This window comes from Sturnira hondurensis, unplaced genomic scaffold (genome assembly GCF_014824575.4).
Source record: "Sturnira hondurensis isolate 20B ecotype Veracruz unplaced genomic scaffold, ASM1482457v3 Scaffold0022566, whole genome shotgun sequence".
Taxonomy (NCBI): domain Eukaryota; kingdom Metazoa; phylum Chordata; class Mammalia; order Chiroptera; family Phyllostomidae; genus Sturnira; species Sturnira hondurensis.
Window position 1 is genome coordinate 12173340 of NW_028095197.1, and position 14821 is coordinate 12188160.

Below are 14821 nucleotides of genomic sequence, written 5' to 3' on the forward strand. Positions count from 1 at the left end.
AAAGAACCATGGCCCTGGAAATGAGGACCAGATGAGGATTCAAAGGGAAATGTAGAAGAACCAATGACTAGAAAGTCTGAAAAGGCAGTCTGGCCCCTCTGACCTTAATAGGATAAATTCCCTTTCTAGGCTGTTTCAGAGGGGCCAGATTTAGTTAAGGGCCCTCTCTCATCTATCTCTTCTCTCCACTTGTCTCAAAAATATAAAAACTGGATTGAAGCCAGCTCATGCATAGGTCTAATCTCTTCTTACCTAGATGATAGCAGTCCCCAGTAAATCCCCCTAACCCCAGTAATCACCTACCACCACCCGTCTGACATTCTGCAAGCCAAAGGAAATTAGGAGAATATTCACCTTTAACCTACTCTCAGTGCTACAACATAGATCACGGTGACCACATCGTTGTAAAGTTTGTTGTTAACTGCAATCACTTTGGAAATTATGTTTGAAGTTTTATAATCAGAGCCAGATGAAAAAGAATGCAAATACTCAAGTATGTGTAAGAATCATATTCACTGCTTTTCAGTTGAGAGCAATGGAGACATATTCTCTGCCTGTTTTCTCCCCAGGCTTGAAGCTGAGCGCAACTTTCCCCGGAACTTACCTGGTGCCTGCCTTTCTGGGGTGGGTGTGCGCATGCGTGTCCCTGTGTTCTATGTCCTGTGTCCTGTGTGGTGTTCTTGTTGTTCTTGCTTCAGGGCATCAAGGTTTCAGTTTAACTGAGCACCAAAACCTCATTTCCTTCCAGCCTTTGATTTTATTGAAGGAAACATTAGCTATGTTTTAATTAAGAAAAGCTCTTTGTGCCCTGCTACTTCTTCCAGCTGTGGCTTTTTTTTCCTGGTGGAAAATTAGGGTAACCAATATCAATAATTTAAAAAATAGGACAATGCTCAGCCAGTCTGGGCATATGTTTTCCTGGTAAGCACTTCCCCTGGTGGTCGCCCATGGGATGATCTCAGATAGGTCTTCCCATCAGCCGTTTAGACAATAGCATGCTCTCGGCTGGCTTCCCAGCATCAGGCCATCTGCTGATCTTTGTGTTCAGTGGCATCCTTCTGCTCTGTGTCACTTCGAAAAGACTAGTCTCTAGCAGAGAAAGCTTACTTTTAAGAAGTGGATATTTTTCCCCACTTTACTTTAGCTTTTGTTATATTTAACTAAGGAACATATCTTTTAAAGCAGCAATCTTAAGGTTTTTTTTTTAACAATCAAAAAGACCCAGAGATAGAATTCAGTGGGATAATTTTGCCTTTCAGTTTTACATTTTGAAATATGTTCTGGTTTCCATTTTGATTTCCAGGCCTTCCTGACACTTTATTTTTTGTTGCTGTTTGGGTCCAAGATACAGTGGATCTGACCTGGATGGAGTAAGCAGAAGGGACTGACCCAAGACCTACATTAGGGCTGTATTATTGAGTTCATGCAAGTCCTAGGAAGGACTGACCCAAGACCTAGATTAGGACTGGGCTGGGATCTAAGCGACTGACCCACCCAGGGCAAGTGTGATATCAAATGATGGAGCTCAGCAGATTAAGTTCATTGTTAGTGCCAACATCTGTCACCTACTGTGTGCTGGGTACTGTGCAAGGTGCTAAGGGTACAGTGCTGAGCAGGATAAACATGGCTCTGGCCCCATGGAGCAAAGCTGCCTGCCATTCTAGAAAAGGAACAGATGTTTAACAATTATACAGTAAACATTATGGAGGAGGAGGATGTTGTATAATAGAGAGATAGGAACCAGTCAGGCAGTTAAGGAAACTTCCCCACTGGAAATGGTGTTTAACTGCAGGCCTGAAGGAGGGGCAGACATTTGCTGGGCAAATACGGAGGCAGGAGGAACACTCAAGGAGGCGTAAATGAGAAGGCCCACATGTGACGAAGAGCTTGGCATGTTGCACAAACTCAGTAAGTGGCTGAAATACAGGAAGGGTGGGAGTGAGCAGGGGGTGGTGATTGTTATAAAATGGGACTGGAGAGGTTTAAGAGAGTCAAAAATGATTGCAAGCTTAGACATTAGCCAGGTGACATTCTGCCTCCGTTTTGAAAGACCCAGCGGCAGGGACCCAGACATCAAGTAATACTCAAGTGACAAGAAGCAAAATGGCCATCTCGAAGACTGTCCAGTCAGGCTCAGGGCAGAAATGTGAGCCAGGCATGCTCTGTGCTTGGAGGACTCCTAGAGGTAAATGCGAAAGCTGAACCCTAGTCACTGAGTGGGGTTCAGGTAGCAATGCAGGCTCAGAGAGAGACTGAGGTTTTATGAAAGGGATTCATTGGATTTAAGCAGTAGGAACAAAGCTAATGCCTGGTCACAAGGACCAGGCCAGTGTACGATGGGAGCCCTGAGGGAATCAGCAATGACATTTGGGTCTAAGAAGCCATTGGTGAACAAGGCGGGGGCCCAGGTATCCTCCCAGAGCCCCTGGGTCCTGTGTATTTTGTGGAGGTTTGACTCAATTCTGGATTTCCCTGGGCTATGGGTTTTATGCCCTTTATATCTCTCTGCCTTAATGTGGGCTAGTTCAAGGACGGGACCATGGATTTAGCTATGAGATACTATGGAAGGGGACAGATTAGAGAAAAGAGGGGTACCCATGCCACCCTCCTATCATACATGGATTTCACACTGTCACCCTTTACAAGCTGTGAAAAGCATCTCTAAAACTTAACAAAGCCAAGTATTTCTCTTGAAAGCCGTGATGAAATCTGTGTTGTGCTCATCTACAATCCCATTTAATTTGTTCCTGTCCCTTAATGTCTTTGTTACTTAAAAACAAAAAAGGATTTCCAGTGTCAGAGACATTAAATGCAAACGGTGATCCTACTCGGAGAGAATGTAGTGAATAGAAATGATCCAGAGCAGTGGGGGCGGGGTGCTCCGTCACCAAGGAGGTGACTGCCTGGTTCACCTGTGTGCTGACCATGGATTTGGGGATTATGGATAAGTCATTACATAGTTTTCATAAAATGTAACTCTCCTAACTCATTTTTTCTTACCTTTTAATTTTCTTACCTTTTCTACTGAAATCTCCCACCTCCACCTTACCTCCAAATAAGACTTGGGTCATGTAGAAATTAAGCTTTATTTTTCCTTCATTCTAGACATCATCTCATTTTAATCTTACACCACCTAATTCTGAAGAATGGCCTTACAGGAAGCTTCAGCACGATGAATGTTGTAAAACTCATGTCAAAGGCATCTTTGTCATGGCCTGAGGATGGATTGGGTTGTCACATTCTTGCTTCCAGAGTCCCCTGACACCAGGGAAAAGTGCGATGCTCCGTGGCCCAGAATCTCAGTAAATACTCAGTATTCTGTACCTGACAAATTAAACGGTGGCCGGGGTGGAGAAAATATTCTGCAAGGAATACTGCTCAGTACCTCTAGTGGTCCCTGTTGAGAATTGTTTTCCTCCTGGAGTTAATAACTAACCCACACTGAAGTCCTCCACCTTCTGTCTGGTGAGCTGGAGTCTTTTCATTTTGGTTGGTAGGAACAGAAGGTATTCTTGGCCCTGTGTGAGCCCTGATGATTACTCTGGCCCTTAGGTAGTTTCTTCCCATGCTTGTCAGCGCATGTGCTGCAGGCTCCAGGGGACCCTCTGCAGAGCAGCCCAGCTCTCTGTGCAGGGTTCCCTGGTGCTCTGCCTTGTGAACGCCAGTCTCTTTGGCCTCCCCACATTCCCAGTTTTATCAGCCACCTTCCTGAGTTCCCCCTCTCTGTGTGTGGCCTGGAGGCTCAGTCCAGGCAGGCAACTAGAGCCGTCACAGGGCTCACTTCTTTTCGTTCCCATCTTTAGGGATCACTGCCCTTCATTGCCTCAAGTTTAATGCCTGGAATACCATCGTCTCATTTATTTTGTCTGCATTTTTCAGTTGTGTCAGGCGTGAAATCCAGTCACAGTCATTTCCTCTTGGCTGGAAGCAAAATCCCTCTAGGGCTATTTTAAGGCTGTTTAAGATTGTTTTCTGTGCTGGCTTTTTGAGGCTCTGTTTTGTATAATAATAAATGCATAAAGAGTAATCTGATCGTAAATTTTTACTTTGTGGCAAAATGAAAATTTAAAACTTTTTTCCTGAAGTTTTTTTTTTTCTGTGTCACTAGTTTAATTTACAATCATTAGTTTCCCTGGAAAGGAATTTTTAGAATTAAGAAAATTTTACCTGCAAGTCATTTTTAAGTTAATTGAATTGTTATGGACACTTAATTTAGTAATGAATGAAGTTGTGAAAATCTGACATCTTTAGGTATATACTTACATATTTATGTATTTGGTTTTTGCATAGTTTGGGTGCCTTTCTGTTCACTTCCTTTATTTTCATGGGCTCTTAAATAGCTCACGGGCACTGGAGACGGGGCCTATGTAGTACCTGAGATATAAAACATCTCCTCTTTCCTTTGGAGTTCAGAGTGGTGGTAAAGACCACTTACAGGAGCTTTGGTGTGACCCCAATAATGGTCTCTGAACTTGAGATGTCCTTCGCTTCCCCAAATGTTAGTAAGGCACCTCAGTAATCTTCTCTGTTAGAGAGAAGTTTGTCCTGTTTGGCTCAACTGTGACCTTCATCCCAGGTGGAGCAAGTTCATCACCATCTCAAAGTTTCTCATGTTCCAGGGGCTCAGCTCTCTGTCCTAAATTAGTGGTTTTCCACCAGGGGCCATATCCACCCCGATTGCTCTCCCCCCTTGAAGCAGATAGCTGGCAGTGTCTGGGGACATTTTTAGTTATCACAACTTGGGAGCAAAGGGGGTTGCTACTGCTGGCATCTTATGGGTAGTTGTAACAAAACATTCATCAGGGTTTAGTGTAGCCCTGTTATTGGTGTGGACTCTGTCACACACAGTGTAAAAACTGATCAGCGAAAGTTTCAGTCAGTGTGTCTGAAGTTAGTATCTCAAAATGAAAAGGAAATGTGTTATCAAGTTTCATTCTGGAGAAGACAAGGAAGGACCTAGTTAAAGGAAAAACACATTAGAAAATATTAACATAAATTCATGACCTTTAAGAAAAGTACAGTTGGCCATTTTTGGGCACTCTCTGTATCGCAGCCCATAAGAACTGTTGGGAAGGACACAGGGACACGAGACAAATGACGCTAGACACACATTAAGTAAGTGTTGCTCTGCATAGAGAATCGGAGATGAAGAGGAAAATTCTTTTTACCTGGCCTTGGAAGTTTCATAAAAATCTAAAATCTCAACTTTGTTGTTTTGGTTTTTTAAGAGGATTCAAAGTTAAGTCAACTCCTAATAGAATGTTTTCAGTTCCAAAGGACAGAGGTCTGTAAAACAATCTGCTGTTGCACAGATACACCATTCTCGTAAGTTAAGAGAGTGTATTACGTTGTCAGTGTTTTGTATTTGGTACACGTACATACATGTGCACACACAGGCGCGGGCTGAAGGACTTTAATATGACTTCATCCTAAGTTAGTGCCTCCGTACAAATGTCAGCAAGGACAGAAACAAATAAGACCTAAAGGTGCAAACCAGGAGGATGGGGCACAGAAAGAGGCGATCCAGGCAGAAGGGACACTGCCAAATGTTTTGCAGCCACAACTGTTTCAGGGTACGAGGGCAGTCTGCCAGGTTGAGGCACTGTGAAGCACCGGGCAACTAGAATTCTGCTGATTACAGCTAGGTGTGCAGGGCTTCCTATCTGGGCATTTGGTCTCTAAGGCTGTTCATGACTGGTGTATATTATTTTCTTTTCCCTGAAATGATTATTTGACTTGACTGTTTGGTAGATCACTATTTTGCATTGTTTGTATACAGCTTGCCTTATCTACAGGGTTGCTGATATTTTTATGTAAATACTCAAGGGGCTGCTAAACATCTAATCTTACACCATGCTACATATTTTTGTTTCAGCCTGGACAGTCGCAGACGGTGCAGCCTTGCTACATGGTGTAAGAAATGGCTGTAGGGAACAACACCCAGCGAAGCTATTCCATCATCCCGTGTTTTATATTTGTTGAGGTATGTGTATTTTTTTTATCTTTGTGGATAAGTTGGAATAATAGTAGCAATTTTTATGCTGAGAACTTGGATTAAAATTCTTTAATCTTGGGATTGATGATTAAACTTGGATAGCCAGATATAATTATTAGTGGGGCATCTAAATTAATTTGTTTTAAAAAAATCAATATCCTGTTTCAGGAATTCAATGAACCAGACAGTTTACAGATGATGTTAGTTGATGGTCTTTTGCCTTGGACCCCAAATAAAGAAAACAAAATCTAAAAGCTGACTATCTCCAGTGGGCATTTTTCTTCAGTTGGAGCTTGGATAGTGTGCTGTTTTCTTTGGTCATGCATGATTTTGCTGAGTTGCTTCAAGTTTGTACCAGCAAACAGTTTCTCCAGCATCTTTTTTGGTTAAACTTCTTGTATCCCTTCTCCATTGTATCTCCCTCTCTATGTGTTTGCTATGCAGGAGAAAAAGACATGGCAATTTTAAGAAATGTGGAATCATATGATACAAACAAAAAGCGATTGCAGGTTATCTCAAGATGTCCGTTTTCTAGAGATGATATTTCTGCCTTCTGAACAGTTTGGACATCTAATGGGCTGTTTATTTGTTTGTTATTAATCCTAAAGATCAGGTTTCAAATATGACAGTGTAAAGAGCTGAAAAATAAATGTCTCAGTTTCCTTTCTGGTTAACTGCCTGGGTAGTTTCCACACCCTGAGGGCCAGCTGTTGCAGGTTCCTGTGTTGTGGGATCTTTTTAGCTGAATATGACAGAAACATGGGTGTTGATGGAATACCCATGTAAAAAGCAGACATTGGGGTTAAGCCCCTGTTTATATGGTCAGAAGTAAACTTGCAGTGCATTTGTTTAAACACTTCGTACGAGTCAATATAACAGATGCTGTTATCTTCTACCTCTTGAAATAACTTCAGCTGTTTACATAATCAGTTAGATCATTTTGAGCATTCTGATTTTTGGCCAGGAATGTATGTGTTTGGCTGATCAATGAGTTTCCCCTTATAGTCACCTTTTAGTAGTTTAGATGAACAAATATTACTTGATGACTTACTTTCTGGTGATATTTGTGAACCTGTTATATTGCAGAGTCAGGTGGGAATAGGAAATTAGAGTGGGATATTAATAGGAGTCAAGTCACACATAGACTCAAGCATCTCTCGCCATAAGCACATATTCTTAATACTCTTCCTTTCACTTGCTATGTCAGGACTAGGGCAACTCCATGCAGAGGATAGCTGTGCATCCTGTGTATTGTGGGTTCTAGTTCCTACGGTTCATATTGAAGCTGCAATGGGAAAAAGGACTCCTTCCTCCTGCTGCTCAGGAGGGAAGGAGCAGAAGGCTGTCGAGTTAGTTTTCACCATGGAAACTTTCTTTTGTTACAAGACAAATACATTTTTAAAGTGAGTCGGGGGAAATTAGGGTCTAAGTCATCCATCATCAACTTTATCCTCCCCAAAGCGATTTTATTTGACATTTTCTTAAAAATCAAACAGGAACCAAGCCTCAAAGTAAGAGGTTTAATTTATTGCTGGCAGCTATATCTCTGATAATTTCGAGCCCGCTAATGTTTGAATGATGAGCTTCACTGGAAGAGCAGGCAACGTGAGACATAAATCAGTTTCTCTGAGGCTTTACCTGACACAGACATAAATATAAGTCTAAAAGTCTGGGAGAGAAAATGTAGTTTATTCTTTTTCTTGCTGTGTTGTGCTTCATTTGCATGGGAATTTAAGATGCATCAGTGATTTCTCTCAGCAACTAGCAGGAGAAAGAAAAAAATGAAGTAGAATAAAGTAGAAATTGAGAGAGGAGGAGGTGAATTTCAAAGTGGCTCATGTGATTCCCATGTATTTAATTTATCACTTATTGTTTATTCACATTATCTCAGGTGTTCTGATATAACCAATGTATCAGAAAATTTGGTCAGAAATAACTTGGTTAAAAATGTCAATTTGGCCCTGGCTGGTATTGCTCAGTGGATTGAGTGCGGGCCTGCGAACCAGACAGTCGTGGTTCAATTCCCAGTCATGGCACATGCCTGGGTTGCAGGCCAGTTCCCAGCAGGGAACGCATGAGAGGTAACCACACACGCTTCTCAAACAATTGATGATGTTTTTAGATCACTTTGAGATCTTGGGTGTCATTCTTGATTTTTATATATTACTTAAATTTTTCACTTTTTTCAATCAGGGCCTTTTTCTATTTATCTACATATTCATCCGTTTCTTTACTTACCATTGCTCCCTTTATTCCTCTCTTCCTTCAGGGTTTAATTTCCTTGTAAAATTTATCCTTTAGTAGTTCTTTCAGCAAGGGTCTAGAGAATTATAAACATTCTTAATATTTATCTGAAGTTGTCCTTATATTTTGCAAGTTATCCCTTTACCCTCTCTACTCCTCCAGACTTTATTGTTGCTGTGAAACTCTTCTCTTTAATTACCATAAGATACTTTGATACTTTTTGTTTCCAGTTCCTTTTAAATCTCTCTCTCTCTCTCTCTCTCTCTCTCTCTTACACACACACACACACACACACACACACACACACTGCAGTTTTGGAATTTATACTTGTTAGGACTTATTTTTCATCCTGAGCATGAAAAGCCTTGTTTGTACCAATTCTATAAAACTGTCAGTGTTCTCCTCTTCAAATGTTCTCTCTCCTTCATTCTTTTTATTGTATTTTTTTCTGCAACATCTATTTGATATGTCATTTCTTGTCATTCTTTCTATATTCAGTGTCTCTTAAGCTATCTTGTTTTTTTCAATTTCTAGAAGTTCTATGTACTTTTAAAAAATCTACCTGTTTTTATGCTTATGGTTTTTCTTTTATGTTCTTTCAGAGTATGCTGTTATCTGAAATTATTGGTGTTCTAATCCTCCTGTACATTGTGTCTGCTTTCTCTAGCTCATGGGGGATTATCACCTTGCTCATTTTTATAATTTGTCTTCAGCTCATTTTTAGCAGAACTTGCTTCTTCTGTAGGATTCATGTGGGTCTTAAGTTTTAAGGGTATGTCTTTGAAGGAATTTTACATGCTTGTTTCCCTTGGGCTCAGGCTTCTATATCCAGAATCCAAATGTGCACATTCCCAAAGTAGGATTAGTCAAAGTTCACTTTCCTCGTAGTCTTCCTGTGCCAGCAGGTGGATGCATGTAGAACTCATTTCCTCTGAAATGAAAAGCAAGCTTTCAGGAATTCTGGCTTTTACACAGGAGTCTCAGTTCCAACTCAAGTCCTCATGACCTATTTCCATGTACATTGAAGCCCAAATCCTGTTCCTGAGGTTGACATTACCTCTTTCTCTCTTCCCACTGAGGTCCACTGTACCATCAGTTTATTCAGTTACAACTCTTATTTTAGTAACCTTTTTTTTTGACTCAGTTCACCTGTGAATTAAAAAGAATACAATGAAAGAATTTCATTGCCCTTGTTTGTAGATGCTGCAGTGGAATGTTTTCATGCCATTTTTGTCTCTGAATGCATTCATTCATTCAACACACATTTCTTTACTACCAATTTTCCCCTGAGGCATTATATGTTTTGCCCCTCTTGCAAACTTTACATACCAAATAGGCTTCTGTAATTTGGATCACACCAAGTTTTTTATAGAGCCATGATTGTTGGGCCATGCTTGCAATTTGTGGGGGGGATGGAGAGTGGCAAGGACAGATACCTAGGGTCCACAGTGGAGCACTGACATGCATTTTCTTGGTGATTGTAACTATAGGAGCACAGAATTTGGACTGAGGGAAGTTTATTTGTGGTACTTGGTGAGGAGAATAGATGCCAACTAGCCTTCTGAAGTCAAAGTTGCTGACAAAATAGGAGCCTGCATGGGACCTACGCAGAAGTCTGAAACAGTGCTGGAGAGAAGCTGTCTGACAGAGAAGCGTGCAGCATGAAAGATCGCATGGTGATGACAAGTTAGGAGAGCTCTGCTTGGGTTAATCCTTGAATGTTACAAACCAAAATGAGAAGTTAAGATGTCACTGAAGAGAGCAAAATTTGTAGATTTCAGAGAGTACCCATGAAGAGAAGGGGCTGAAAGGGAGGCAGTGAACAGCAGAGGACAACAGACTGTATTAGAAGTGTGATGTGTAGCAGGCAATGCAGGCAGTTCCAGAAACAGAGCCCTAGAATGATAGATAGCATTCAGTAAAACGTCTCTTCTGTCCGTCTCCCAGCGTCAGCTAATCGTTAAATGTGCCTTGTCATGCTAGCCAGAGCCTTTTAAACAGAAAGCCATTGACAAGAGAATGATGACGGTAAGGGCCAGAATAGGACATTTCTATCGCTAAGGAGAGGGAAATCCAGAATCACGAAAATTCCAGGAAGGTCCACAGCAATATTTCTGCCCACCAGCTTCAGCCCTTCACTGATAGAGTTCTACCAGAGCAAGTGAAAGTAGCAAATCCTGAAGTAGACAGAAGCTAGAGAAGTCAGGAGTAGGAAAAGAAGTGGAAAATTAGCGACTTTTAAATGAACACAAGGAGATCTCCTTTCTCATTTTTGTTACTTGAACTCAGTAATATTAACATTTGGTGAGGATAAAGGGACTTAAAATGACACTCAGATACGGAACAGGCTGACAGGGTCCAGAGGGGAGAGGGAAGAGAATCATAGGGGAAAAGGGGATGGTCTCACATGAACAAGTATAAAGGACACATGGACAATAACTAAGGTGGGGGGTGGAAATGGGAGGGAGCACTGAGGAGGCAGGGCTGGGAATATAAGACAGAAAACTGTACTCAAACAAGAATTAAATAAAAATAAAAATTTAAAAAAGGGACTTAAAACAAAATAGCTAAAAAATTAAAAATAGGGATCTAAATAATCAAATGTTCTCTCTATGGTAAATTTTCATCCGTGTTACTTCTTTCTCTTTTCTTTCCTCCTTCCACCTTCCCTCTCCCTCTCCACCTTTGTCTCACCATGTATTTCCGGTCCCCACTCCCTGATTCCCTCCTTTCTTCTTTCTTCTCTGTCATTTCAGCACCTCTCTCCTACTTGAGGATCTACAGAGGAAGGACTTCCCTGGGGGAAAACACTCAATTTGGTGTTGAAGGATCACTTTTCCCCTAAAAATAAGAATATCAGCTGCTTCCTGTCTTCTAGGCCCCCACAATCAGTAGCAGATATGGTTTTTCAAAATGCTTAAGACTGAGATATCCCTTTGAAAAATCTTCCCAGATACCAGTAGATTCCTCTCAACAATTCCACTGCATTTTCTGTAAACTCATGAATAACTCAGTCAAGTTTCTTTCAAATATACCTGTGTTAACAGCAAAACTTTAAACAAAGCTTAGCTTCCTTGGAAGACAATATTGAGTACCAGGAGTTTGGATCTAATGAATGCGGTTGTTTCTTGATGCGTACCGATGTGACAGTTTTATCATTTTGGCGGTTGCTTGTACCAGCAATTTTTTATTGCCTGTTTTTGACAACTCATTTTTCTCAGCTCGAACCTACCAGGTGATTGCTATAAATCCCAGCCTGAAGATAAATAATCTCATGAAGTTCTGCAAGAAGCTGATGGTTCTGAGTGTTTTTCTCTGGGGCCATAAGTTAAGGAATTCCACATCATCATTTTTAGAAACCGAGTATGGCCTCAATGCTTCTCTCGTTTTGTGTGCCTCAGGTTATAAAAAAGACTGAGTTTTGGTCTTGCTTTCTGATCTTTACTTACAGGTACTTATATTTAGCAGCTCTGAATGCCTTGTTCCTGAGACTTAGATTGTTACTGCCTTAGATTTTTATATTTAAGTCGCATAGAGAAGTTTTTCTCCTTTAATTTTTTTTAGAACTCAGCTGTTTTTGCCTAGGAGAATATACAAAAATCTTATCCTCACGTATAATTGCATAGAACAAGAAAGTAACCTGATGTCAAAAGTCCTTGGTTTCAGTCTGTCATCTATTGCTGCTGATGGTAACTTCTTTGCACTTCAATTACTTCATCTATGAAATGGAAATAAAAACAACCTTCCAGTGGGCACTTTTGAGAAATAAATGAAGTAATGAACCTGAAAGTCCTTGCCAAGTCATGTGTCTAATAAATTTTAGCAAAAAATAATTAAAAATAACAGCTCTTACCCAACAGAAAACAGATAAGAACAAAAACAACAAATGAAACAAACCAAACACACACACACACACACACACATACCCCAAAATCCTGACAGAGAGGGGCAATGACAATTTCATCCCCAGACAAGCAGTACTGTAGGTTTAAGGGAACACTCTTTTTAGAATACATTTTAGGGTGCTATTGGATAAGATTGCAAACAAAACAATGAAAAATTTGTGGGTCTTCTAAATTGCAATGACAAATGCAAATTGTAAAGCATTTTCCCATTTTTTTGATTATTTAGGCACTATTTTGACTAGTGTCTGTAATACTGGAGCAAAAGGACAATACCAATATTTAGGTACCTATTTTTCACTGTATCAAAATGCCAGTGTTGATTTTTAAATGAGATATGGTTGCCATTACCCTTTATCCTTATTGTCAGAGGCTCTTCCAGCTGAGTGAGGTCTCCTCTGTTCTTCAGCATTGAGCCTGTCTGAGTTCAATGTTTTGGGATCAAGATCCCAGTTTAAATAAATTGCCGTGGGTGGGGGTAAGAGGAAGAGAAGTTAAGACTAAGAAAATGGATCTGGCCCTGGAAAACAAAGTATTGGGAGAGGAGGAATCAGCTCTGGAGGAAATCAGGTGGTGGGACTCCAAGGGAAGGACTGGGGGTTGGGCCTGAGGACCTTCCAATCCCCTGTTTTTATAATTCTACCACACCCTTTTCCTGATTTCCAAAAATGGTCTTGCTCTTCACTATAAAATGTCAGGGAAGGATCTTGAATAGGCGTGGATGTGGTCAGGAAGAGAACACCTTTGCTCCCATCAACATTGTAATGACATATATAACTTTGCACACATCTCAAGATGTTAGTTATTCAGACTTCAGATTTTTTAAAATCCTCAAATAATGGTATCATACCATTAAATACGCCATATTTGACATTTTCATGGTATTCTGGTACATAATGGGAATACTGAAAAACATCCATGGATAATATTGATCCTGGGCAACAGGAATTTGTCTTCACTTGCAAGTTTCAAATGAAGAAACTGAGGTACAGAGAAGTTGTACTCACTGAAGGCCACAAAGCCAGTAGGTGGTAAAGCTGGGATTTCAATTTAACATAAATGCAAATCTTATGTTACTTCCATTGCGCATGTGTAGGCCTAATGGTTAGTCTCACAGACACATTGAAGAAGTGTACTTTCCCAGTGGGGAACTGACACAGAATAAGGAAGTCCTTTCTGATATGGTCAGAGGTAAAAAATTTTAACATATAATGTTGAAATATGACTTTCCTTTTCTACAATCTGCCACTCTTTGTGACTTAGTTTTTTTGTTATTCTATTGCAGTTGTCCCAATTTGCCCTCCTCTGCTCAGTCCACTCCCCACTCCCACAGTCAGTCCCTACACTGTTGTCCTTGCCCATGGGCCATTCATACATGTAATCCAGGGAAATCTCAACTCTCTGGAACTTTTCGGGAAATAGGACATTTTGTTTGATGGAGATTCAGGTTAGCTAATAATAATCAGAAAACTCCTCTAACTTCAGTAATTATTATTAAGTAATATTCTTTTGAAAACATTTTAAATGATCTCAAGTATACTCTATATCATAGAAAATAATATAATCACTCAAGTACTTATAACCTAGCCATACAAAATCCTAAATTTTGACATTATTTGGTTCAGATTTAAAATAAATAATAATAAAACATAACTGGTATGTGGGGGAGCTTTTTTCAGCAGAGCTCCCACTGGCTGTTACGGATGAGAATGTCTACCACGACATGATCTGCTTGGGGAGGAAAGGTGGTCGACCTCTCAAAGGAGAAGGGCCTTGAGCCTGTCCCTCAATGGGCTTTTATTGGGTTCAATTTGAAGATGAATATAGGTAAAGCTCATCGATCACTGTCAGGCAGTAAGGATCAAACAATAGTAACATTCGGGAAAGTATGAGGGCTTATTCTGAGTCAGGGTCAGATAGCTAAAGGGCCATAAAGCTTTGGGAAACAAACTCATTTTGTGCTTGGACCCTTATCATAAAATTGAGGACATCCTTAGCAAAGCAACTTTCACAGGATTTTATGCATTCTTTCTTAGGTCTGATCACCTGCGTGAACTGCCCATTCCCACCCAGGCTGCACTGCCCTCTGGCATTGTTTCAGGCTTAAGTTAGGCAGGGGAAGTAAGTCAGCCAAGAGATCAGGAGACTTGAGAGCATGAGGACTCAGGCTATGTCAAAGCTGAAGGGTGAGGGGCCATCACCCCCTTTTTCCATAGCCCCCCAAGTCCTTCCCTGATAGTGTCATCAAGACCATGCCTGTCTTAGGTTGTCCCTCCCTTGAGGAATCTTACCTGTCATTGTCTAACCAGTCATCTGCCTGGGGCCAAGCAGGGTGAAGTAAAGGAGGCAGAGGCAGTACCCCTGCCAGAGGATAAGCTTTGTCTCCTTAGTGGCTTTATGGTCACAAGGTCTTTTTACTCAGCCTTAGCCATGGGCGGTTACAGCTTCTGAAACCAGGCGGGCAGTTCCCAACACTGATATAGTTTAGACACCCATGTACTCTCCCTTACAGGATCCCACTTTCCCCTCTGCCTGTCTAGACATAAACTATAAGCTGAATTAGGTATACATACTCTTCTAAGATTTGAACAGTTCTCTAGTATGTATTAGTTCAGTTTGTTCCTTAGTAAGTTCCCACTGCTGAATGATTAAATTTCTTTTTTAATATTAAAGTATTTGA

At 40.7% G+C, this 14821-nt stretch overlaps 1 protein-coding gene across 1 annotated transcript in view; it reads left to right on the top strand.

Moving 5' to 3' along the window:
* Positions 1–14821, top strand: part of PLPPR1 (phospholipid phosphatase related 1) — a 227014-nt gene that overhangs the window by 108900 nt on the left and 103293 nt on the right. Inside the window, exon 2 of the mRNA XM_037035905.1 lies at positions 5876–5983. Within this exon, the coding sequence (XP_036891800.1) occupies positions 5921–5983 (63 nt within the window). The 5' untranslated portion in view covers positions 5876–5920. The remainder of the gene's footprint in view (positions 1–5875; positions 5984–14821) is intronic.